The sequence below is a fragment of the Pelophylax lessonae genome (genome assembly GCF_965119305.1).
Source record: "Pelophylax lessonae genome assembly, chromosome: 9".
Classification (NCBI taxonomy): Eukaryota; Metazoa; Chordata; class Amphibia; order Anura; family Ranidae; genus Pelophylax; species Pelophylax lessonae.
The window spans coordinates 131,353,171-131,376,596 of NC_138776.1; the positions used below are offsets into that span (position 1 = coordinate 131,353,171).

The window sequence follows — 23,426 nt, forward strand, 5'->3', positions numbered from 1 at the left end:
TCAAAAAGGGTGGGCTCAGGGTGCGGAGCACTGCACCCAAAGCTCACCCAGTTGTGTGACATTAGTGAATTAATATTCGCTAATGTCTCCCTGTTTCTCCTCACGGCCAATCAGGAAGCAGGTCCTGAGTCCTGGTTGGCTGCGAGTCCTAACTCCTGATTGGCCGGGAGGAGAATTGACTGCCAGGACTCCGGAGCAGACGAAAGGGGTGAAGGCGCCGCGCCACCTGCATGGGGTAAATGCAGGAGCTGGTGGGGGGCCTGACAGGCGATCGATCGAGCGATGGGGGGGAGTTATGTGGCTGGGTGGGCTGTGGGCCGCCCCCCCCCCCCAAAATAAATTAAGCACCAGCCGCCACTGGGAGGGTGTAAAAAAAATGATCTTCCCAGGGTATCACTTCCTGTTAGTTATGCTTTATTCTTATTTATGAAACTTTGTACTAATTGCTGATAATGTTAAGGTACCACAAACTATAGGTATAATTATTTTTAGCATGGGTTTCCTAAGACCTGAATAAAAAATGTGAAGGCTTCATCCAGGGGGGAAAGTTTGAGAGGCTGCTCTAAAGAGAGTTTTCACTGGGTTTTTAACAGTTTAGAAACATCTGATGTTTGTTAATGATAGAAGACTGGCATGCTGCCAACATGTTGCTCTTAAAAGAAGCTAAGCATCCATTTACTTTTAGGTGTTTTGTAGGGTTTTCCAAAGCTTGACTAGTTTTGACTATGCACAACATGCAAAATCCCATTGTTTGTATTTCTACCTGTTGACATTTTAACACTCTTGTAGCATGCTGAAAGCAATACATATGCAATTTTGGAGTGTAAGCAAGCATTTTGTCCCCCTACACTTCATTGGGAATGCCTGTAAATGTGCTATGTGCGTAGGATATAGTGGACAAAAGAAGGAACCAGGGCACCTCATTCCAATTGCGGACTCTCACAATCAAAAAAAAAAAAATTGTGGGGAGTTTTTTATGTGCCAGTTAAAGAGATTATATATAATTTATCACATATACAATCCTCTAAAGCATATCAGTTAATAAAATCATCTTAAAATCGCACACTTTGCTTGGTGTAGTCATCTCAACATGTTTCGCCTTAAATGCAAATTCCTTGTATCAAAAACATAGAGGAAGTGAATACAAACATTAAATCACATATTTCAATATATATTACAACAAATTATAATGAATTATATTTGGCGAAAGGTATCTCACAAGTAAATATCATATGCACAAACATAGAGAATAGAACTACATGAATCCATCCATCAGATTATGCACACACCCAAGCAGTATTTGTAGGCCACAGGAGAAGTACAAGGATTAATTCCACATTTTCAAAAAAAAAGCACAAAAAGATCTATAAATAGGAGACTACCCCTGACCTATCAGTAGGTCATGGTTCAACATCACGGTCCCAGTAGGATACCTTAAATGCAGCTTGATGAGCAATTTATTTGGTAAACTTCGCAAGGCTGAACAACAGCAATGTAGGTATTACTTGGAGATATATGGCACCTGAACATAACTACGAAAACAAATAATTATAAAGACAAGGTATCAGCAAGAATTGCTCATCCAGACAAACCGTTTAAAGTGTTTGCGGAAGTCAAATAAAAGGATCAACTTACAAGCATAAACCATCCCCTACTTTAGGGGGTACCCACGTGTTCCAGCGAAATTGCTGCTGGAGCATTCTCCTTATATTCCCCTCCTGCCTCTCCAGTGCGTGACGGCACAGGGGGCGCAAACACAGGCGGGCGCCAACCGGGCATGTGCAGCCCCATCCGCAATCCTTTGCCATCCCAATCATGCCACATGCGCACCCGCACCACAGACAATTGCTGGAGATGAAGGGGGACATAATAAAGAGCAGTGGGGTGGGGGGACACCACGCACCCCTAAACGAAAATGCAGCGAGAGCAATGGAGGATGGCAAACTCCATCACAGGTCGCTCAGTAACACAAATCCCCCAGGGAGGGCCAACCCAAGCAGGAACAACCTGCAGAAATCAATGGGGGAACAACTAAAGCAAAAGGAACCAGATAACCAGATGGAAAAGCGCAAATAAGACCCCCATTTAGGGAGACCATTGGCGAGGAAGAAGTCACCATAAACCAGGAAAATTCCCACTACTGATGGAAACGATCCATTAGCCGTGGGCGCCCTGGGCATCTGTGCAGCCTCTTACTCGCAGATAAGGACTGAGTGCGCAGAAATGAACCACATAATAGAAACCTGCAAATATAAGACCATATTAACAATTAAAAATAAAAGTATCTACTGGTTCTTAACATGAAACTGCATCAATTACATACATAAATACAAGTACCAGCAGAAAGATGCCCATCACCAAACATGTACAGATCCTCATTTAAATGGAAAATGGCCTATTTCATAAGAGACCGCAAAGGTTTGATTTTACAAAAATGGTTTAAAAATGATTTTTCAAACCAGGAAATATAGTTTCTTGAAGGCTATACATCCATTTTTTTTCCCGCTGCAATAAAATTTTCTCTACATCTCCCCCATACTCATGAAGAGGTACATGTTCCAAAGTAAAGAAAAAAATATCTGGGAGAGATCGAACGGCTGATCGGGGTCTCTAGCGTTTTTTTGGAAAACAATAAAATATGGTCTCTATGCACTGATATACACGTTTAGTCTTGCCTATGTAGAAGCAGCCACATTGGCATTTCATGTGAGGTATACAATCCCAAAGGTTTGGCAATTGCCCCTAAATTCTGGTTTGTATATTTAGCTGTTTGATAAAGCAACCTGACAATCATGCAGTATTTTGCGGTAAAAATTAAATTTGCCACTAGGGGAGGTCCCCTTGAAGAGGGCCTACCCCCTTTTTGGATAATGACTGTATACCAATTTAACCCTAATGGATATAGATCTCCTAAATGTTACTGTATCCTCTATTCATCAGACGCAATTGCAAGGCCCTAGGTTCCCTCGCAAAATCTTTCTCATTCGTACAATTCCGTTTGATTCATAAATTTTGGCTGTTCGCAATACTGGAGATGAGAGAAATGAGGTGTGAACTGGTTGCATGCAAGATCAGATTTTCTGCTGATGCCTTTTTTTTTTTTTTTACAGGCATAGATTTCAACACCTAAAAAAGTGACTGAACGTTGGGGCGACACATGTGTTTTTTATGGAACTGCTGTCCACCCCTTGCTCAGCCCAGGGAACAAACACTTGACGCTTGTTACACGATTAAAAACGTTTAAACACAAAAAAATAGAAAAAAAAAAGATTGTAAATCACCAGCAATATGCGCTGGTCACTTGTGAGTGCTGTAGTTCTGCAGTCAGTTTTGTGAATTTTGAAGTGCTTAAAATATAGAAATACATGAACATGCACATGTTCACTTGAACACATTAAGGAGAACTCTGATGGAGGAAAAGCTAGTTGTCAGTCACAAGAGGCTGTCCTATTGGCTGTTTTTTTTTTTAGTGTTCATCATTCTTTTAATAACACTCTGCTAACTTTGGTTTGCTATTGAAATAATGAACTGCAGCACATTTTTTTCCATGATGCTTTTTCTATAAAAGTAAATGAGTATCATTTTAACAGATATAATTACAAAGAAAATTATTGACCCACTAATTTACATTCACAATTTTTAATTCCTTTGTTTAGTTGTAAAGTACATCTGGAGGTGTACACGTGAGATAGTTTAGAGAGCTCAAACTAAAAAATACATTATAACTTGGGCATCATTTTATATCTTGACACAGGATGAAAGATCTCTCCATCATTGCTTCTATTTTTTCAGGCAGGTCTCCCGAGAGCAATATGCTCACTGATTATTCTGTCTTTCCTTTCTAGATGCTAAAGTATTTTGCAGCTTTTGAAGTTTTCTTTGAAGAGAATCTCTCCAAGCTTTTCCTACACTTCAATTCATATGGTCTTACACCAGACCTCTACCTGATAGACTGGTATGTTTATTGTCTTAAAAATATTTTAGGAATGTTAGCTAATCATGTTCTCAGTATTTCTATTCTGAGTTTCTTGTGGTAAAAACGTACCTTGAATATTTTCCCAACAGGATATTCACACTATACAGCAAGTCACTGCCACTTGATCTTGCCTGTCGAGTGTGGGATGTGTTCTGCAGGGATGGAGAAGAATTCTTGTTTAGGACAGCTCTGGGAATCCTGCGACTTTATGAAGATATTCTCTTACAGATGGACTTTATTCACATAGCACAGTTTTTGACTAAACTACCTGATGACATTACATCTGAGAAGCTCTTTAGCTGTATAGCGGCCATTCAGATGCAAAACAGTAATAAAAAATGGACACAGGTGAGTGAAAATACTTTAAAGTGGAAGAAAAGCCCAACTGTAATGTCTTCAAAAAAGTTCTCTCCTCCCTCCTCCTACCTAAGCTCTATACAAAAAAAAAAAAAAAAAATGTGTGTACTTACTATTTTAATGCAGTTTGTTCAAGTGATTCCATAGCTCCATTTCCCCATGTCAGTTGAGCCGCTGCTGTAGTGGAGAGGAGGGAACATCCGCAAGGACAAGGCCTTTCCTCGTTTGAATGCCCCATGCTAGGATGCGTTGATAAGCGCTTTCCCTCTGTGACAGGTGCTGGCTCTTTGAAAAGGAACTCCAGGCTGTTTCAGAAAAAAATTAAAATCAGCAGCTACAAATACTGTAGCTGCTGACTTTTAAGATTAGGACACTTACCTGTCCAGGCATCCAGTGGTGACCTCCCCTGAGCTGATTATATTCTCTCGGTTTTTGGTGCTGGCGCCACCAACTTGACTATGGCAAGCCAGGAGTGAAGCCTTGCAGCTTCACAGCCTGTTTCCTACTGCACCTGCGTGAAGCCTGTTTCCTACTGCACCTGTGAAGTGTCCCAGAAGGCTGTGCGGGAAGGAGGGGAATGAACTTCCGGCTGAGTTTTTCTGCAGCGCACTGAGCTGAAAGTGGGAGTGAGTACCTGTCAAAACCAGGTACCCGCTTCTTCTTACAGGTAAGTGCGACCCGGGACAGTTCAGATGCTATCCATTGTGGAATGTACTAGCCCTGACTGTCCCGGGGGTATTTTTATCTAAATTTGACCCCCGAGGCCGGAACTCCGCTTTAATACTGTAATCGTTTGATACAATTACTTTATTAAAATACATAAAAAGAAATAACATTTTATTTTAATCATACAGGACATGTATTCTTAGACCATGGGTCATGCTGCTACCTTCAGGTGGTTGTAGTCTGCCAAAAAGCTTTGCTAGACCCTCCCCTAGGGCATACGCATATAATCTCACCCACTCCATGAGGTTTTCATTTTCTGCTAATGTCCTTAGAGGATGGACCTGTTCTCCAGGTAAGTATTTTTTTCTTTTTTAAACCATTCAATTTTTTTTCATATGATTCTATTAACCTCTATCTGCTACCCTTGATGTGTTCCTGGGAGACTATACTGAGACTCCCATAGTGGGGCCAGACAGCCAGTGATCTTTACTTCGGGCACTTAATTCTGTTTTAAGCGCTTGCCTTGGTAGGATGTGTGAAGTTAGCTGCAGGGAGCTGTACAGGTCCAAGGCCGTATACCATTTCTATGGTTCCTAAGCTCTGAAGCTCCTTTTGGGGATATGCCCACAGTAATGGGCGAAGCCTGGACCGTAATAGGTCAAGGTCATTACAAAGATATAACAGGGTTTCCTTGTTTATGTTCTCCAGTTCCTGGCTTTTCACAACACTATTCGCTGGTCATAGCACACTATGTTATTTGGTAAGCACAGGATTTGGAATCATTTACTTATTGTAGTAATCCCTGCCATTTTGTCACTAACACAAGCAACTTTAAAATTAGTGTTTTTTCCCTCTTATCTGGACTTAGTCTAGGTAGGACAAGGTGGTGTCATGCCTCCCAAATGACGTGTTTCCCCAAGAATGCATGTACTGGCATGGTGCATTCCCATGGCCAACTTCTACAGAGAGACAGCCATAGGAACACTGTCAGTGCCCGAGTTATTGCAGCTCCTTCTCCGGACACAAAAAAAGCTTTCTTTTCAACACACCTGAATTAAGTACCCCAGTGGGGATCTTCTTAGTAGCAGTGACAGTTCACTGGCACAAGGGAGCTTGGGACTGAAGGTCTGAATAGCATGTGTTCTGCTGACAGCCTACAGGAATCACAGAACATCACACAAGTTTTGTATCTGTTCCCTTTTCCTTGGAAATGATCTATGTTGAACCCACTCCCCTCATCTGATTCAGACTCCCTTTCAGACACACATTATGTAGTCTGTCTGACACAGGCAGATTACTTTGGCAAAATATCTGCCTTTGGAAATTGTTAGGCAATTCTGGAACCTTTGGTTTCCAGAGCCCATAATCACTGACCCTGTTTTCCTTCCCCTGAAGCTCAAAGTGGTTAATAAACCCAAAAGCAAACTTTTATTATATTGCAGCTTACCAGTTCTTAGATGTGATGGCTGTATTCGTTTTCTTTTCACCTTTTGATCTAGCCAGCAAGTCTGTTTTTCACCAGAACAAGCTGTCTTGCAGAGGTAGCAGTTAGAGTGTTGAGAATATCCATTTAACACTGACTGGGCGCTTGCAGTGATCAGCTTTTTATTTTATGTAAAACATTTATCATAAAAGGAACAAAAAAGTATCAGAGTTTGGCTTAAATTTTTTGCTAACCTATGCGGTTTGCTTTTGATTGTTTTTTGCTGTGAGTTTTGCATTCTTGCACACGTCATTTGCATTTTACATTTTTTAATGCTTGCTTTTTTTTTTTTTTCTTTTTCAATTTGCCAATTTGTTGTTGGGCAGATTAAAAAAATCCAAATCTATGCAAAATCACATCAAAAATCCACTGCGTGCTTTTCTCCAGCTTCTCCATTGAAACCCATTGAACCAAAAAAGCAAAACGCTGTTTTGCATTTACAAAAGTCCCTGACCCTTTAAAAAACGCAGCAGCTGAAAAAGAATAGATGTGAACGTGTCACATAGGAAACCATGTTAAATGAACTGTAGTGCGTTTCTGCAAAAGCACCAAAAAACCGAGGGGAACCGAGCCTAAATCTGCTAATACATCGAACACTCTCCTCCCCTCAGATTAAAAATGCTGCTATCTAAGGGCTCGGACCATACCCTTTGTAATGTCTAATCCCTGAATGTTAACCAAGTGTCTTTTCTATCAAAAGTGTAAAAATGTCTATTCGCTTCTCCCCATCAATATTTGATTGTTGGGGGAGATTTCAATTTACCTTTTTCCGCTAGCCTAGACAAAAACGCTCTGGGTCATGGTAAGTACTATTCGGCCCTTGACAGACGATCTACACTCTTCCGCCAACTGACCAGGCGGTATGCCCTTTTTGATGCATGGATCACCACTTACCCATCGGCTAGGCAATTCACTTTCTATTCCTACCCCCATAAATCTTATTCCCGAATAGACTACTTCTTTGTAAATTCTCCTACTCTTAGAGCCTGCACTGACTTGGACATCCGGGCGATATCCTGGACTGATCATGCTCCGATCACAATCTCCCTAGCGCTTTCACTGGATGCCTTAGAGCCTGTTACTGGCGGCTAAATGAGTTTCTGCTCAAACATACGCTATCCAGGGCAGAGTTCGAAAACACTTTGAAATTGTACTTTGCTGAAAATAGCACCTATGTCTCCCGCACCTCCTTGTGGGAGGATCATAAAGTGGTCTTTCGTGGTCAATGTATATCACTTTCTGCTGCCCTAATGCAAAATGTTGTAGCGACTCGTCGGCTGCTAGAGGCTAAACTCCAACGATTGGAATCACGCCTGTTGTCCGCCCCCTCGCTAACCATTCTCATGGACATAATCGGCACTAGAGCGAGCCTACGGGACATTGCCCTTGGGAAAGTTGAGAAGGCCCTCCTTCGACTCCGAAAAACCTATTATGATAAGGCCAACAAACCACACATGCTGCTGGCTAGGCAGGTCAGCGAATGCACGACCAATGCCTCACCCACTTTTCTCAAAGACGTGACAGATACCCTTCACTCCTATTCCACCAAAATAGCACAATTGTTCCACGACTAGTACTCGACTCTCTATAACTATCTGTCTGTGCCACAAAACCCCCCACCTCCTGACCTTCTTCAATCTATCCGCTCCTATCTTGTCAGATTGCGATCTTCCCACTATCTCTTCCTCAGACTTATCTAGTCTCAACTCTCCCATTTCAGAAGAGGATCTTTATGAATTAGGGATGGTTTGTCCCTCTTCGCCAGGCTGGAGATAACACTAGGAAAGTTATCGATCTTCTAGAGGTGGCGAATAGGAATAATTCTGAGGCGTTGCTCCTCAGTCTAGATGCAGAAAAGGCCTTCGACAGGCTTGGCTGGCCCTTCCAGTTTGCCACCCTCCTTCGGGTGGGAATTTGGGGCCCTTTTTGGCAAGCAATGTGCCATTTGTACTCATCCCCCTCTGCCTTAGTTAGAACTCCGTTTGCCACCTCCCACTCCTTTCCCATCATCAATGGGACGCGTCAGGAATGCCCTCTGTCACCCCTTCTTTTCGCCCTGTGTATAGAACCCTTAGCAGCCCATATAAGACCAAACCCAAATACACATGGTATACCAGTACGTGATAGAGAATTTAAAATGTCTCTTTTCGCTGATGATGTTACTTACGCTTACGCAATTACACATCTCACTCCCTTATTTACATAGGGAGCTAGATCACTATAGCTCTCTCTCAGGTTATAAAGTGAACAACTCTAAAACTGAGGCCCTCCCCCTTAACATGCCCCACCAGAGGCTGTCTCTCCTCTCCCAATCCTTTAATTATTCATGGAGGACTTCTACTTTAAAGTACCTTGGAGTAAATCTTGCACCCTCCTACGATACCCTCTATAAGGCTAACTTCCCTCCACTATATGCCTACATTAAAGCTTCCTTTGCCAGGTGGAAATCCCAAAGGTTGTCTCTCTTTGGTCGCATGGCGACCATCAAGATGGCAATCTTGCCCAAATTTTTCTAGATTTTTGAGAAACTACCCATTCCTATCCCAGCTTCGCATCTTTTTAATCTCCATGGGGATCTTCTCAACTTCTTTTGGAATTACAAAAGGCATAGGGTCGCTAGGTCTGCTCTGTACGCCCCTCGGAGCTAGGGTGGCCTTGCATTCCCTAACGTGGCTAAATACTATTTGACAACCCAATTATGTCCTATTGCCTCTTGGTATACACTCCATGCCTATAACCGCTGGATGCAGATTGAGAAGTTGTGGATGGCTCCTGTCCATCTGAACTCTATTCTTTGGAGTGTTGACGCTCCGCACAGACCAACTATTGGGACCTATGTTGATCTTACGTACCCTCTGGCGAAATACAAAGGTAGCATATCCCCTTACCTCCACGGCCTCGCTGGCGACCTCATTCCTGTTCACACCCAAAGTTCCGGACAGTCTGACCTCTCAAATGTTTTATCCGGGGAAGGAAAGGGCCTTGTTCCATTTCAGACAGTTGGTGAACTTCAGAACTAGAATACTACGACCCTTTCAGTACCTGCAAGAAGCCTACAGTTAGGTCCATATATATTTGGACACAGGCACAATTTTCATACTTTTGGCTCTGCCACCAGAATAAAATTAAAACGAAACAATCCAAATAAATTTGAAGTGCAAGCTTTCAGCTTTAATTCAAGGGGTTGCACATAAATATCAAGTTCAAATTTTAGGAACTGCAACCATTTTTATACACAGTCCTCCCCCCCCCCCCCCCCATTTTCAGGGGCTCAAATTTAATTGAACGAATGAATATAATCATAAATAAATGGTTCATTTTTAATATTTTATTGGGAATCCTTTACTAGCAATGATGGCCTGAAGTCTGGAACCCATGGACATTACCAAAGACTGGGTTTCCTCCTTTCTGAGGCTTTGCCAGGCTCTAGCTGCAGCTGTCTTCGTTTGTTCTTTGTGGGTCTTTCTGCCTTTAGTTTTGTCTTCAGCAAGTGAAGTGGATGCTTAATTGGGTTGAGATCAGGTGATTGACTCAGCCATTGCAGTTTATTCCACTTATTTTTCTTCAAAAGCTCCTGGGTTGCTTATGCAGTTTGTTTTGGATCATTGTCCATCTGTACTGTGGAGCGCCATCCAATCATCTTGGCTGCATGTGGCTGAATCTGGGCTTACAGTATATCTCTAAACACTGCAAAATTCATCCGGCTGCTTCTGTCTTCTGTCACATAAAAAAAAAAAAACAATGACCCAGTGCCACTGGAAGCCATGCGTGCCCATGCCATCACACTGCCTCCACCATGTTTTACGGATGACATTGTGTTCTTTTGATCATGAGCTATTCCAAGCCTTTTTCACACTTTTTTCTTCCTGTCATTCTAGTATAGATTATTCTTAGTTTCATCCGTCCAAGAATGCTTTTGCAGAACTGGTCTGGCTTTTTTAGATGTTTTTTTTTTTTTTTTGCAAAGTCTAACCTGGCTTTTCTTTTCTTCAGGCTTATGAATTGTTTGCACCTTGTGGTGAACCCTCTGTATTTGCTCTCATGAAGTCTTCTCGTGATTGTAGACTTTGACATTGTTATGCCCACCTCCTGGAGAGTGTCCTTCACTTGTCTGGATGTTGTGAATGGGTTTTTCTTTACCATAGAGAGGATCCTGCGATCATCCACCACTGTTGTCTTTCGTGGATGTCTGGGCTTTTTTATGTTGCTGAGCTCACCAGTGTGTTCTTCTTCCCTCAGAATGCACCAAACTGGATTTGGCCACTCCTAATGTTTCTGCTATCGTTCTATTTGTTTTTGAAGCCTTAAAACGGCCTGTTTCACTTTCATGGACAGCTCCTTTGAATGCATGATGTAGGTTTACAGCAATAGATTCCAAATGCAAATACCACTCTTAAGCTGGATAGACACTATACAACTTTTGTTAGATTTCCTTTAGCTTTACCTCCAACTATGTAGTGCAGGGGGCCTGTCTGATTGCATACAAATTGAAAGTGTTTATATTTGACCTCATATTATATGGTTTTGGTAAATCTAATGAAAAAATCTAAAGACAATTGTATAGTGTGTATGGCCCATTAGAATCAACTCCAGACCTTTTATGTGCCTAATTAATGAACAAATACCGAAGGAGTAGCCTGCACCTGGCCGTGAAACAGCTTTTGATTCAATTGTCCAATTACTTTTGGTCCTTTGAAAAAGGGGGGACGGCTATTCTTACGATCTCTAATTCCTAAACCCTTCCTCCGATTCGGATGTACATACCCTAAAATTAAACCGGAGTGTGCACTTTCAGCCCATATCCATTGTATAACTAAAGCTTGATTATGTTTTGGTAAATACCTGAAAAAAATAAAATTGTGCCTGTGTCCAAATATATATGGACCTAACTGTATGACCTACCTAAACAGGACTTTTTTAGCTACCTACACATACGACACTTTGCACAATCCATTACGACTAACCTCCAATTTTCCCCCCTCTGTTCGAAAAAATTTCCCTGGAGGGTCCAGCCTCCAAAGGTATGATCTCTCGTATTTACCAACTCTTGTTTACAGATTTGTCATCGAACAGGCCTTCGGCATGCCTATATGCGAAAATGGGAGCAGGTCTTGGGTGAGGAGCTTCCTTTGAAAACATGGCAGCTTATCTGGTCGCAGGCTTTAAAGAGCTTGATCTGCACTTTGTATAAGGAGAATCAATATAAGATCCTCTTTCATTGGTATCAAACCCCAGACGTGCTCCATTCCATATATCCCTCTGCCGATCGCCAATGCTGGCGCTGTACTAAGGATATAGGTACATTGTACCACATCTACTGGTCCTGCCCAATAATCACCCCTTATTGGCGAATGGTCCACTCCCTCCTCCACTCCATCTTCGGATCCTGGGTGCCTTTTCATCCTAAAACCTTCCTTTCTCTTACGTCCTCCGACAGTCGCCGCCTCTTCATATTCGTCACATATGGGGTATTAGACTTTGCTCCGAAGGAGTAGCTAGGCAACAGAATATGTTAACAATAAAGCTTTTAACATATCCCACCCTCAAGGGGTGGTCCCCTCAGTCAATACCCTCCTACTTCCTGCAACCATATCTCAGTTTTAATGTCTAGCTTGTCAGGAGTGGCTGGCTCTCTCTGTGCTGGGACTTTCTGTCCCAGACTCTTTCTTCTTTTTAAAATTTTGTTTGAGTTTTTCTCTCTACCTTTACTTAGCTGTTATTTTGTCAGCGTTAGTTAGTTCTTCGGATGAAGAGGATCATGCGGACTGGGTCTCGGGCTGATCCCCCTGGTCGCAGGTCGTGGGTCAGTGGCTTCCCAGTCTGCCATCGAGCGTTCAGCCAGGTAACGCTCCTGGCACAGTGAACGACCCATCCCTGTTCGGTGCAGGGATGATTGGTGAGGTGGCTACCTCACTGGACGCTGTGCGGTTTCTTAACCCCAATTCTGTGCGTCTTGTATGCGACTCTCCCTGCCTCATGTGCAGCGGCTTGTTCGCCTGTGCGGGTCCCCCACGCCATGTGAGGTAAGTGTATTTATGTGGGGACCTGTCTGTCTGGGGGGGTGTCAGTCTGGGACTGTGTAACCTGCCTCTATTCACACTGCTTGTCTCCCTATCTCTCGGCTGCATGCTGTGGGCTGCAAGGGGGGGGGGGGGGAGCTGTATGACACTGTGTGTGTCAGACTGGTCAGTGTGAGAAGCTGTGTGCTGTGGGGCATGTTTTTTTGGCATGTTTGGGCATATACAGCGATCGCTGCGGCGATCTGACATGTATTCTGATATTGGAATGTAATGTGTGTTTTAATGCACTGTGGAGCGGCGGTTTCGGCGCCAAACGACGCCATTTTGCCTACACTCGCTCCGGCCGCATGTTTTACATGCATGGCGGCCATTTTCTTGTAGCCTCCATAGGCTTACATAGAGCGCCCTGGCAGCATCACTTCCTCTTTCCAGGAACACCGATCGAGGCAGCAGCAGCGGCGAGGGTCTCCTCAGGTTTTATCCTTCTGTTCTTGCTATCCATTGCCTGTGTTCAGTTTGCATATTCCCTGTGGGGGTCTCATTGTGCTTGAGTGTATTGCGGTGGGCTGCGCTTGCCGCGCTTGCTTAAAAGGGGCAGTTAACCCTTTGTTGTCTGGCATTACAGGGGCAATGGATTCTCAGGAGGGCAAATTTCCTACAGTATTGGTGGAAAGCCAGGGGACCGCTGTTTCCCCCCCAGGGGGGGATTTAGCCACTATTGTGGCGGGCCTTGCTGCTCAGGTGCAAATGCTGGTGGCTGCTCAATCTACTAAAAGGCCCAGAGTTGCTCTTTCCTCTGATTCTGAGGGTGAAGGTGATGGGGCTGTTATGGCGGGGGCCTCCTTATCGGGGTCCCGCTCCTCTCTTGATCTGGTGGGGTCTGAGGTGGAGGCTGAAATTGAGGGGGTTGATAATTCTCCCCCTGGCTCGCCTGAAGAGCTTGCAATCATGGATGAGTTGATTGCTTCCATTAAGCAAACGCTGCGTTTGCAGGACGAAGTGTGTCCCCCCGCTGCCTTGGCGGCTTATGGGACGCAGAGGAAACGCAGGACGCCGCAGGTTTTTCCCTGCAATGATGATTTTCAGCGCGCTGTTAAGGATCAATGGCGCAATCTGCGCAAACCTTTTGCGGTACCAAGTAGGTTCAAGCTGCGTTATCCTTTTTCGCCTTCCACTGATGAAAGGTGGTGTGTGCCTCCCCCAGTGGATCACGCAATTGCGGTTTTGAACAAAGCCACTGCGATTCCTGCAGAGGATTCCCCTGTTTTCCGTGATGCCACGGATAGGAGACTGGAGTCTCTTGCCCGTCATACTTATTCTGTTACGGGTTCTATGCTTAAGGCTCTGTTTGCTTCTCTCATGGCGGCCCAGGCGATCGCAAGTTGGACGCAGATGCTTAGGCGCGTCCTAGTGGCCGACTCGGCCTCGCCGGCGACCCTGGATATGGTGGATCAAATTCACCAGGGTGTCATGTATCTGTGTGATGCGGACCTGGACCTGGTTCCGTTGGCTGCACGCGTGCACAGCGTGGCGGTGTTGTCTCGCCGCCTGGTTTGGTTAAAATGTTGGTCGGTGGACCAATCTTCACGTAAGACCTTAGCCAATCTACCTTATGATGGGTCTCGCCTTTTTGGGGAGTCCCTGGATGTGTTGATTAAGGGGATCACCGAAGGTAAGAGCACTCTCTTGCCCCATTTCCCCAAGGCTAAGGGGGCTTCTGGGAAGAAGCATGCTAATTTTCGGCCCCCTCAAGGGTCCTTTCGTGCCTTTCGGCCGCACTACAAGGGCAAACCGTTCAAAGGTCAAGGCTCTCAGAAGAAGCCCTGGTCTGGTAAACAGAAGTCCGGCCAATCCGGATCTGCAGCCCATAACAGTTCGGCCTGAAGGGGCGCCCTCACCCAGTTTTGGGGTGGGGGGACGCTTGCTCGGTTTTCTTCAGCCCTGGTTGGCCCGTGTGCGGGACAGATGGGTTCAGGAAATCGTTCGATCTGGTTACAAGATCGAGTTTCTCTCTCGGCCGGAGAGCAGATTTTTTCCCTCAAATCTTCAACTGTCTCCAGAGCGCTTGCGGGACCTACACCTGGCGGTGCGGGACCTGAGGGCTCAGGGAGTGGTGGTTCCGGTGCCTCATCGGGACAGGTTTCGGGGGTTTTATTCCAATCTGTTCACCGTGCCCAGAAAGGAGGGCAAGGTTCGTCCGATTCTGGACTTGAAGGCTCTGAACCGCTCTGTGCGGGTTCGCAAGTTCCGCATGGAATCCCTGCGGTCGGTGGTGGCTGCCCTGGTTCCGGGGGAATTCATGGCCTCCATCGATTTGAAGGATGCGTATCTTCACATCCCCATTTTCGAGGGTCATCAGAGATACCTTCGATTTGCCATTGCGGAGGATCACTACCAGTTCGTGGCGTTGCCCTTTGGTCTCGCCTCGGCTCCACGGGTCTTCACCAAGGTGCTTGCACCGGTTCTGGCATTATTGAGGGCCCAGGGCGTTTCTGTCCTGGGGTATCTGGACGACATTCTGGTTCGGTCGGCGACCAGCCAGGGTCTGGAGGAGGACCTGTCTGTCACGATGCAAACTCTGCAGGAGTTTGGTTGGACGATAAATTTTCCAAAGTCGACACTGTGTCCGTCGGTTCGTCTTCCCTATCTGGGAATGATTCTGGACTCGGTGCAGGCGAAGGTCTTCCTGCCGGAAGACAAACTCGGGACTCTCCAGGAGGAAGTCAGGTCCCTCAGGGACGTTCCGCACTCGTCTCTGCGGACGTGTATGAGATGTCTGGGACTGATGGTCTCGGCCTTCGAGGCGATTCCATTCGCCCAGTTTCACACGCGGGGTCTCCAAGCGGAGATCCTGTCCAGGTGGGACGGGCGACCTCAATCTCTGGATCTTCAAATCTCGTTGAGTCATCGCACCAGAGAAAACCTTCTGTGGTGGCTCCAGTCCCCGTTGGTGTCCGGGGGCAAGTCGTTTCGTCCGATCTCGTGGACGGTAATCACCACGGATGCCAGCCTGTCGGGCTGGGGTGGAGTTCTGGGCGTTCTGTCCGCCCAGGGGACTTGGTCGGAGGGGGAGTCTTCCCTTCCGATCAACATTCTGGAATTGCGTGCGATAAGTCTCTGTCTTCATCGCTGGACGGACCGGCTGCAGGGCTGCCCGGTTCGGGTGCAGACGGACAATGCCACGGCGGTGGCCTACATCAACCACCAAGGGGGCACCAGGAGTGCCCGAGCGGCTCGAGAAGTGGCCGACATTCTGTCTTGGGCCGAGACTCATGTCCCGGCGATAACGGCGGTTCACATTCCGGGGGTGGAGAACTGGCAGGCGGACTATCTGAGTCGCCAGACCCTGGATCAGGGGGAATGGTCTCTCCACCCGGCTGTCTTCCAGATGTTGTGCGCGAAGTGGGGTCTTCCAGATGTGGACCTGTTCGCGTCCCGTCTCAACAACAAGGTGAGAAGGTTCGTGGCAAGGACGCGCGACCCTCGGGCAGACGCGTCGGACGCGTTAGTGGCCCCGTGGCATCAGTACAGGCTGCTGTACGCGTTTCCACCGATTCAGTTGCTGTCCAGGTTCCTTCGCAGGTTACACTCGGAACACAGCACGGTGATTCTTGTGGCACCGGACTGGCCTCGCCGGTCCTGGTACGCAGACCTCGTGAATCTGGCGGTCGACGCCCCGTGGCGTCTGCCTCTTCGAGACGATCTACTGTCTCAAGGACCGATATACCATCCTGCTTTACAGTCGCTGGCTTTGACGGCCTGGCTGTTGAGACCGAGGTCCTGAAGGAGAGGGGTCTCTCTCCAGAGGTCGTTCATACTTTAATCAACGCGAGGAAGTCTTCCTCAGGGAAGGTTTATTACCGTACTTGGAAGGCCTATTTTGCCTGGTGTGAGTCCAGGGGGTTTTCACCCCGCACGTACTCGGTCTCCCGTGTGCTGTCTTTCCTTCAAACGGGTGTTGATCAGCGTTTGGCGCTGGCTACGATAAAGGGTCAGGTGTCTGCACTGGCCGTTCTGTTTCAACGTCCCGTGGCTTCCAACTCTTTGGTTGGCACCTTTGTTCAGGGTGTGCGGCATCTGGTCCCCCCTAGGCGGGATCCTCTGCCCCCTTGGGACTTGAATCTCGTTCTATCTGTGTTACAACGTGCTCCTTTTGAACAGATCAGGGAGATCTCGTTGTCTATGTTGTCCAAAAAGGTCGCCTTTTTGGTGGCGATCACTTCGGCTCGCAGAGTGTCGGAGCTGGCGGCTTTGTCCTGCAAGTCTCTGTACCTGGTTATTCATTTGGATAAGGTGGTCTTGCGACCTAATCCTTCTTTTCTTCCGAAACGAGTTTCGGAATTCCATCTTAATGAGGATATTGTATTGCCTTCGTTGTGCGCGAAGCCTAAACATCCAAAGGAGGTGAGATTGCATTTTCTGGATGTTGTTCGGGCGATAAGGGTTTACCTTAAATCGACTGAGTCTTTTCGAAAGACGGACTCCTTGTTTGTTCTTCCAGAGGGTCCTCGGATGGGCATGGCGGCTTCGGCCTCTACCATCGCCAAATGGATCAGGCAGACCATTGAACAGGCCTATGCTTTGCAGGGGAAGGTTCCCCCTGTGCCTGTGAAGGCGCACTCTACTAGATCTCTGAGTACGTCTTGGGCCTGTCGTCATGGGGCTTCTGTAGCCCAGGTGTGTAAGGCGGCGACTTGGTCGACCGTGCACACTTTCACAAAATTCTACAAAGTAGATGTTCAGGCATCGGCGGATGCTTCCTTTGGCCGCAAGGTTCTTAGTGCGGCTGTTCCCTAGGGTCCCTTGTTGGGACCTCTGGCTGTTGGGATAAGTTTTGTATCCCCTGGTTTTTTTGCCTTTTCCTGGGTTGTTGCTCCTGTTGAGCACTTGTTTTTTTGCTGTTGCCCAGCTGGTTTCCTTCCTTTGGTAAGGTTCCTTTCTTTGATGTGGAGACTGCGTTGCCTCTCGGCGCGGATGCGTTTCCCACCCCTCATGTTTGCACTGCTTTGGGACGTCCCCATATGTGACGAATATGAAGAGGCGGCGACTGTCGGAGGACGTAAGAGAAAACGGAATTTTTGTAAAATCTTACCTGTAAAATTCCTTTCTCTGAGTCCTCCGACAGTCGCCGCCCCCGCCCCTCTTTTGGGGTTTGGTTGTATACTCTACTGCTATTCCACTAAAACTGAGATATGGTTGCAGGAAGTAGGAGGGTATTGACTGAGGGGACCACCCCTTGAGGGTGGGGTATGTTAAAAGCTTTATTGTTAACATATTCTGTTGCCTAGCTTCTCCTTCGGAGCAAAGTCTAATACCCCATATGTGACGAATATGAAGAGGCGGCGACTGTCGGAGGACTCAGAGAAAGGAATTTTACAGGTAAGATTTTACAAAAATTCCGTTTTTGGGTCTCCCGCCCGTCTCCTATTCCAAATTGGCAAAAAAACTCCTCTCACACATGCGGACTGCCGCACGATGTTTAGTTGCTCTTAAATAGAAAAAGCTGGAACCCCTCGTTCGCTGTTTGAACTGCACTCTAGGACCGGGGATGTGAAGAGGATGGAGTACCTGACTGCTTCCCTAACTGACTCTCTTGAAGCCCATAACCGAGTATGGGAATTATGGGATATACTGGAATTGCCCTTGACCTCTACTCCCCCGACATGATATCGCTGTGACAAGGTGGTTGCTGTGGACTTCGGTGGGATATCAAATTTGACATAGGTGGATGGTCGCTATTGCCCTCTCCCTCCCATTTACCCTTGTTTTTTTCCTCACTTCTTAGTTTCCTTTTCCTCTCTTTTTTTTCCTTCCTTATTTATTTGTTCTTTTCTCCCTTATGCTTCATATGGGGCCAATTTCTGATGGGTTACGCGTGTCGGCGTGGCCGAAACCTTGTTGACATGCAACGGTCTGGAGTTATAAACATTAAGCTCCAAGTTTGCAAATTATATTTGCTTTTTCCTCAGGTTTTGTTCCCTTCAACTGGGCCTCATTGTTGTATGTCGTGCAAGTTGATACCACTTGTGGCTTTTGTCAATCTATATGTATCTTCGTTTTTGTTCTTTTCTTCTATTTGCTTTGTATTTTCTTTTGAAAATCAATAAAATTGCCAGTTTTCAAAAATTCTGCTATCTAAAGGTGTGTCTTTAGCTCCTTCATCTAGTATGCAGGCATCCTAATACAGGAAGCATGTTACTTGCCAGATCAGCAGGTGAAAACAAGGAAAAAGCCTAAAAGAAATAAAATAAATGCAGCTACCACATTTTAGTGCTTAACAGCACAGTGGTAGTTCATTAATAACTACAAGCCGACAGCTTCAAGGTTGTCGGTTGTTTTAGCCCATTCATGCACATATGCACAGAACACTGTGAATAAATGACGTGGGCAGAGCCCTGCACGGCCGTGTTTTCTTAAAATTGTTGTAGCAAGCGAGGAAAGAAGATCCCCCGCTCGCTGCTAAAATGCGGGATTGGGCGGGGTGCGGGGGACGGTACATTTGTAACATGTTACATGTTACACCCTCAATATGGGTATAACATGTTACATAAGGTGAACATATCCTTTAGGAGGTACAAGCTGACTTTGCACAATCTAAACAGACCCTTGTAGGGCTAAGTGATTAGCTAAATCTAAAAAGATTATACATGCACACATTGAGCACTTTATAAGGACTGGCTCAGCCCTGAGAATGTTTGTTCTCCTCCTAAGTTTTTTGCTGATATTTACCTCATGGAAAAAATCATTTTAAAAGAAGCAGTCTATTCTGATAGTGGATAGTGGTTCTCCAAAAAAAAAAAAAACCTTTACTTTTTGAGCGTATGTCTTCCTTTAGGGATTCGGTTGATAGGTGTTTTAAAGCCCTCCTAAAGGCTATAGTTGCTCTTGAAAATCCAGCCCTCCAGTCGACAGTTGCTGCCATGTCTATTTGCCAAGCTATGCCAACTGATCCAGACATGTGAACAAAGATTAGGATGTGTCCTTTTAGAACATCAACAATCACAGCTGATGCTTTTCAGCCTTATTGTTGCACTGATGCTCTTGAGATTGTAATTGTAACCAAGTCTCAAGAATCTCAGTTTTTTTTGTGCATATGCATTGGATTTTGTGGCTAAAAGCTTGGTCTGCTGAACATGCTTGTAAGAAACTTCTCTGCATGTTCTTTGATGGTGATCAACTCATTGAGAAATCCCTTGACAAGTTCATTAAGAAAATATTTGTGGGAAAGATACTCCTACACATAAAGAAGTCTAAATCTCTTACTCTTACAGTTTTTACATTTATGCAAAGAAATCATAAATCTTCTACCTGGTTGTCAACTTCAAAACTAGTATTACTAAACTCAGGGCCCTGCATTCACTAGATCTGGTCTCCCACAGTACACAGGACAGTAAACATTGAAAAGCAATTTTAGTAAATATAAACTGCTAGATACCTTTCTCATCAGCAGTATATAGAAGTCTTGTGACTTCTATCCGTTGCTGATTAAGCTTGTAGGAGTTTCATACTGCACTGAGCTGTACTATCGGGCTGCAGGACCACTGAACCTCTGTCAGTGCTGATTGGCCATGCACTGATTACATTTCTAAGAAAAAAAAAAAAAAAACCTCTCTAGCAATACACACCAAACAGCATGTTTTGTTTTATCCGGACATGTTCTGGAGTCAGTGAAAGAAAGGGAGGATCTGTGCAATCAAGATCAAATGGCCTTTTTACATATTGCAAAGGATTAACCCCTTAGGTTTTACAGTTAGTATAACAAGCATGCTTTACTGCATATACAGACTGATTTTAATTTTGTGGGTTTAGCACACCTCCTTTTAATTATTTAAGCCCTTACCCACCACGCCTTCCCAAAAACCCCCCCTCGCCACTCTAATTCTGAGATGCCCTGTGCCAGCTTTAGACCAAAGGAAAGTAGATTTAATGACAACTTCCAGCATAAGTGGTGATTGTACCAGTTCGTTTAGAACAATGTTTTTAAAGAGGAAGTAAACCCTCCTCTGACACTTTTACCTATAGGTAAGCCTATGATAAGGCTTACCTATAGATACTGTTAATATCTCCTAAACATGTACCGTTTAGGAGATATTTACCTTACATGCAGCCAGTGACGTCACTGGCGCATGCGCTCTGAAGGAACGGCCGCTGGTGCCGTTTCTTCAGAGACCCGTGCCGTGACTGTCGGCTCCCGCGCGCGCGGGAGTGACGTAATCGCGGCTCCGGCCAATCAGATGGCCGGATGCCGCAATCCCGGAAGACGGGCGACTGGACATGTCGCCCATCAGAGGTGAGCGAACGGCACGGCGGGGGCTCGTTCTAAAGTAAGTATTTCATAATGAGCTAGTATGCGATGCATACTAGCTCATTATGTGTTTCTCTTTCAGCTTGTAAAAAACCTCTTTAAGGTTTCTTTTCAAACCATTTTTCATTCCCAAAATCAAATGGGGCCATCCGCTTAACACTGTACTAAAATTCTTAAACCGATTTCTAGGTGTACCATAATTCCTGATGGAATCTGCATTCCCTCAGACAAATGGAATTTTCTTGTATTAGTACAAATACAATATGCCGATCTCCATGTTCCCTTTTTCCCACAGCACTTTCATTTTCTGTAAAGGACCAGCACTTCCAGTTTGTAGTGCTGCCATTCAGGCTCTCCTCTGCACCTCAAGTGTTTGCCCTACTTTGGCTCTTCTACAATCCCAGGGTATTCATGTCACAGGTTACATTACATAGAAGACCTTCTATTGTAAGACTTCTAGGCCAGGACCCTGTCTGCCAACGTGCAAATAACTATTCAGGTCCTTCAAACCTTTGACTGAATAAAGTGGTTGTAAATGTTGTTTTTTTTTTACCCAAAAAATAAAACCGGTTTATACTTACCCGCTCTGTTCAATGGAATTGAACAGAGCAACCCTGAAGTGCCTCTTCTCGGTTCCCCGCCAGAGATTCTGGCTCCTTCCCTCTGGCGAGTGCCCCCATATGAAGCCGCTTTCTATGGGGGCACTCATGGGAGCTCACTCTTAAATCTTGCTGTCTGCATCTTTAGACAGTTACATTCGGGCTTGGTCCCGCTCCGGTTCCCTCATCACTGGCTTTGATTGACATCAGCAGGAGCCGATGGCCATGCCATGGCCCTCGGTAGTCTCAGTATTGATGGCCATGGCACCTGCAGACAGAGCTGTATGCCTAAGTGGGCATTTCCGTGACCTTGTGTGTCTATGGCTTTCTCGTCTCCCCTTAATCTGAAGGAAGGAGGATTAGGGATCATGGCAGAGCTGGCATCAGAAGGGCTTAGGTGATGTCACCAGAAGTGATGTCATGTCTTGCCTGGAAGAGAGGACATAGAGAAGATTTGAAGGAATCCTCTTGTATGAGCGTAAAATAAGGGCAATTGCCTTGTTTGACACTATGCACTACACCTGTAGACAATTAGACATCAGATAAAAGGATTACTCCTTGAGCATAAAAACAATTTTATGGGGAGTCTTGGAAGATACTGTAGGCTGAATCCAGAGTGGTGTTTGGGGAGAAAGTATACAATATTTTAATAAAGAAATTGGACCTTAGGATCTAAACCTGGTGCTCTCTGCTCTTTAAAGATTCCCTTTGAACCATTAGAGACATTCCATTGAAAGGCCTCACCTTTCAGGTTGCCTTCTTGGTTGCCGTCATGTCTGTCAGGCGTGTTTGAGTTAGTAGCTGTCTTATTAAAAAAAAAAAAATCTTTTCTTGTTTTCACAAAAACAAGTTGGTTTTGAAACCTAAATCTTCCTTTTTACCTAAGGGGGTTTCCTCTTTCCACCTCACTGAGGACATTGTCATCCCTACCTTCTGTCCTGCCCCTAAAAAAGACAAGCATATTTACTTAGCGTGGGGCTGTTTACTTGGCCACTCTGCCTCTTGTCGTAAGATGTTGTACCTTCTCGTTCTACCTTGAGGTCCTTGTAGAGTACACCATGCTTCCCACTCCACCATTGCCAGGTGGATCAGACAACTCATTTCTAGGTCCTATGCCCTAAGGAAAATGGTTTCTCCCTTTCCCATCAAAGCCCTCTGCGTATTTTATTCAGATTCTTTAAACCCTCCGGTTTCCTGTCGGCTTGTTGACCGTTCTCTGTTTCTATATTGTTTCCTGCCTCTCAGTTTTGTTTGGGTGTGGGTTAAGAATAAAAATCCTGTACTGTATGGTTAAGATAATAGGAATTTTGACTTACCTGTAACCTCCTTATCTTGGAGTATAATGCAGGACACAAGTCCCTCACCTCTGTGTCCTGATAACTTTATTACTTGAAAACTGGAGCCTCTCTGAGTGGGAAGGGTTATGTTCACATATGTGGCCCTAGTAAATTTTTTCTTTTCTCTTTTGTTCATTGACAGACACTTACACGCTTCTGATCTTCTTGACCATTGGGTTATACTGCCCCCTGCAAAGGTAGGACACTAGGCAGGAAAAAGCTTGACTACACCTATGGGGCAGTCCCTGGGGGGTATACTCCCACTATCCGCTATTGGCACTCAGTTTATTTTTCTGCCTAGTCAGGAGTAAGGACCTAATTCCTGGCCTGGGATCTCTGGTCCTGGCAATTTTTTTCTTTTTCAATGGAACTTTTTCCTATCTTTGTTATTATCTTACTGTGAGAATCTACAATCAACTGCCAGACTGGACTGACTGGATAGTCTAGATCCAGAGAGTCCTCCCAGTCTGGCCAGCGAGCGCGCGCAGGCCTCAGATCCACGCTAGGTCGGCCACGACATAGCCCCACTGGCCAGGGGCTGGCCTTCAAGTTAAACGTCTTGTGAGGGCGCATACAACCTGGCCTCGGCCTGAGTCGCAGCGTTCCTCCTGGCCAACAGCCCCCCTTTCCAATTGAGAGGTGGTCCGTCCGGAGTGGTGCCTACTCGGTTTCCTGATATAGTA

At 45.5% G+C, this 23,426-nt stretch overlaps 1 protein-coding gene across 2 annotated transcripts in view; it reads left to right on the top strand.

The window, feature by feature from the left end:
* TBC1D12 (TBC1 domain family member 12) overlaps nucleotides 1-23,426 on the top strand; it is a 287,846-nt gene that overhangs the window by 258,112 nt on the left and 6,308 nt on the right. For both annotated transcript variants that reach the window (XM_082267521.1, XM_082267522.1), the window contains 2 exons: nucleotides 3,846-3,955; nucleotides 4,066-4,324. In XM_082267521.1, coding sequence (XP_082123647.1) covers nucleotides 3,846-3,955; nucleotides 4,066-4,324 — 369 coding nt within the window. The remainder of the gene's footprint in view (nucleotides 1-3,845; nucleotides 3,956-4,065; nucleotides 4,325-23,426) is intronic.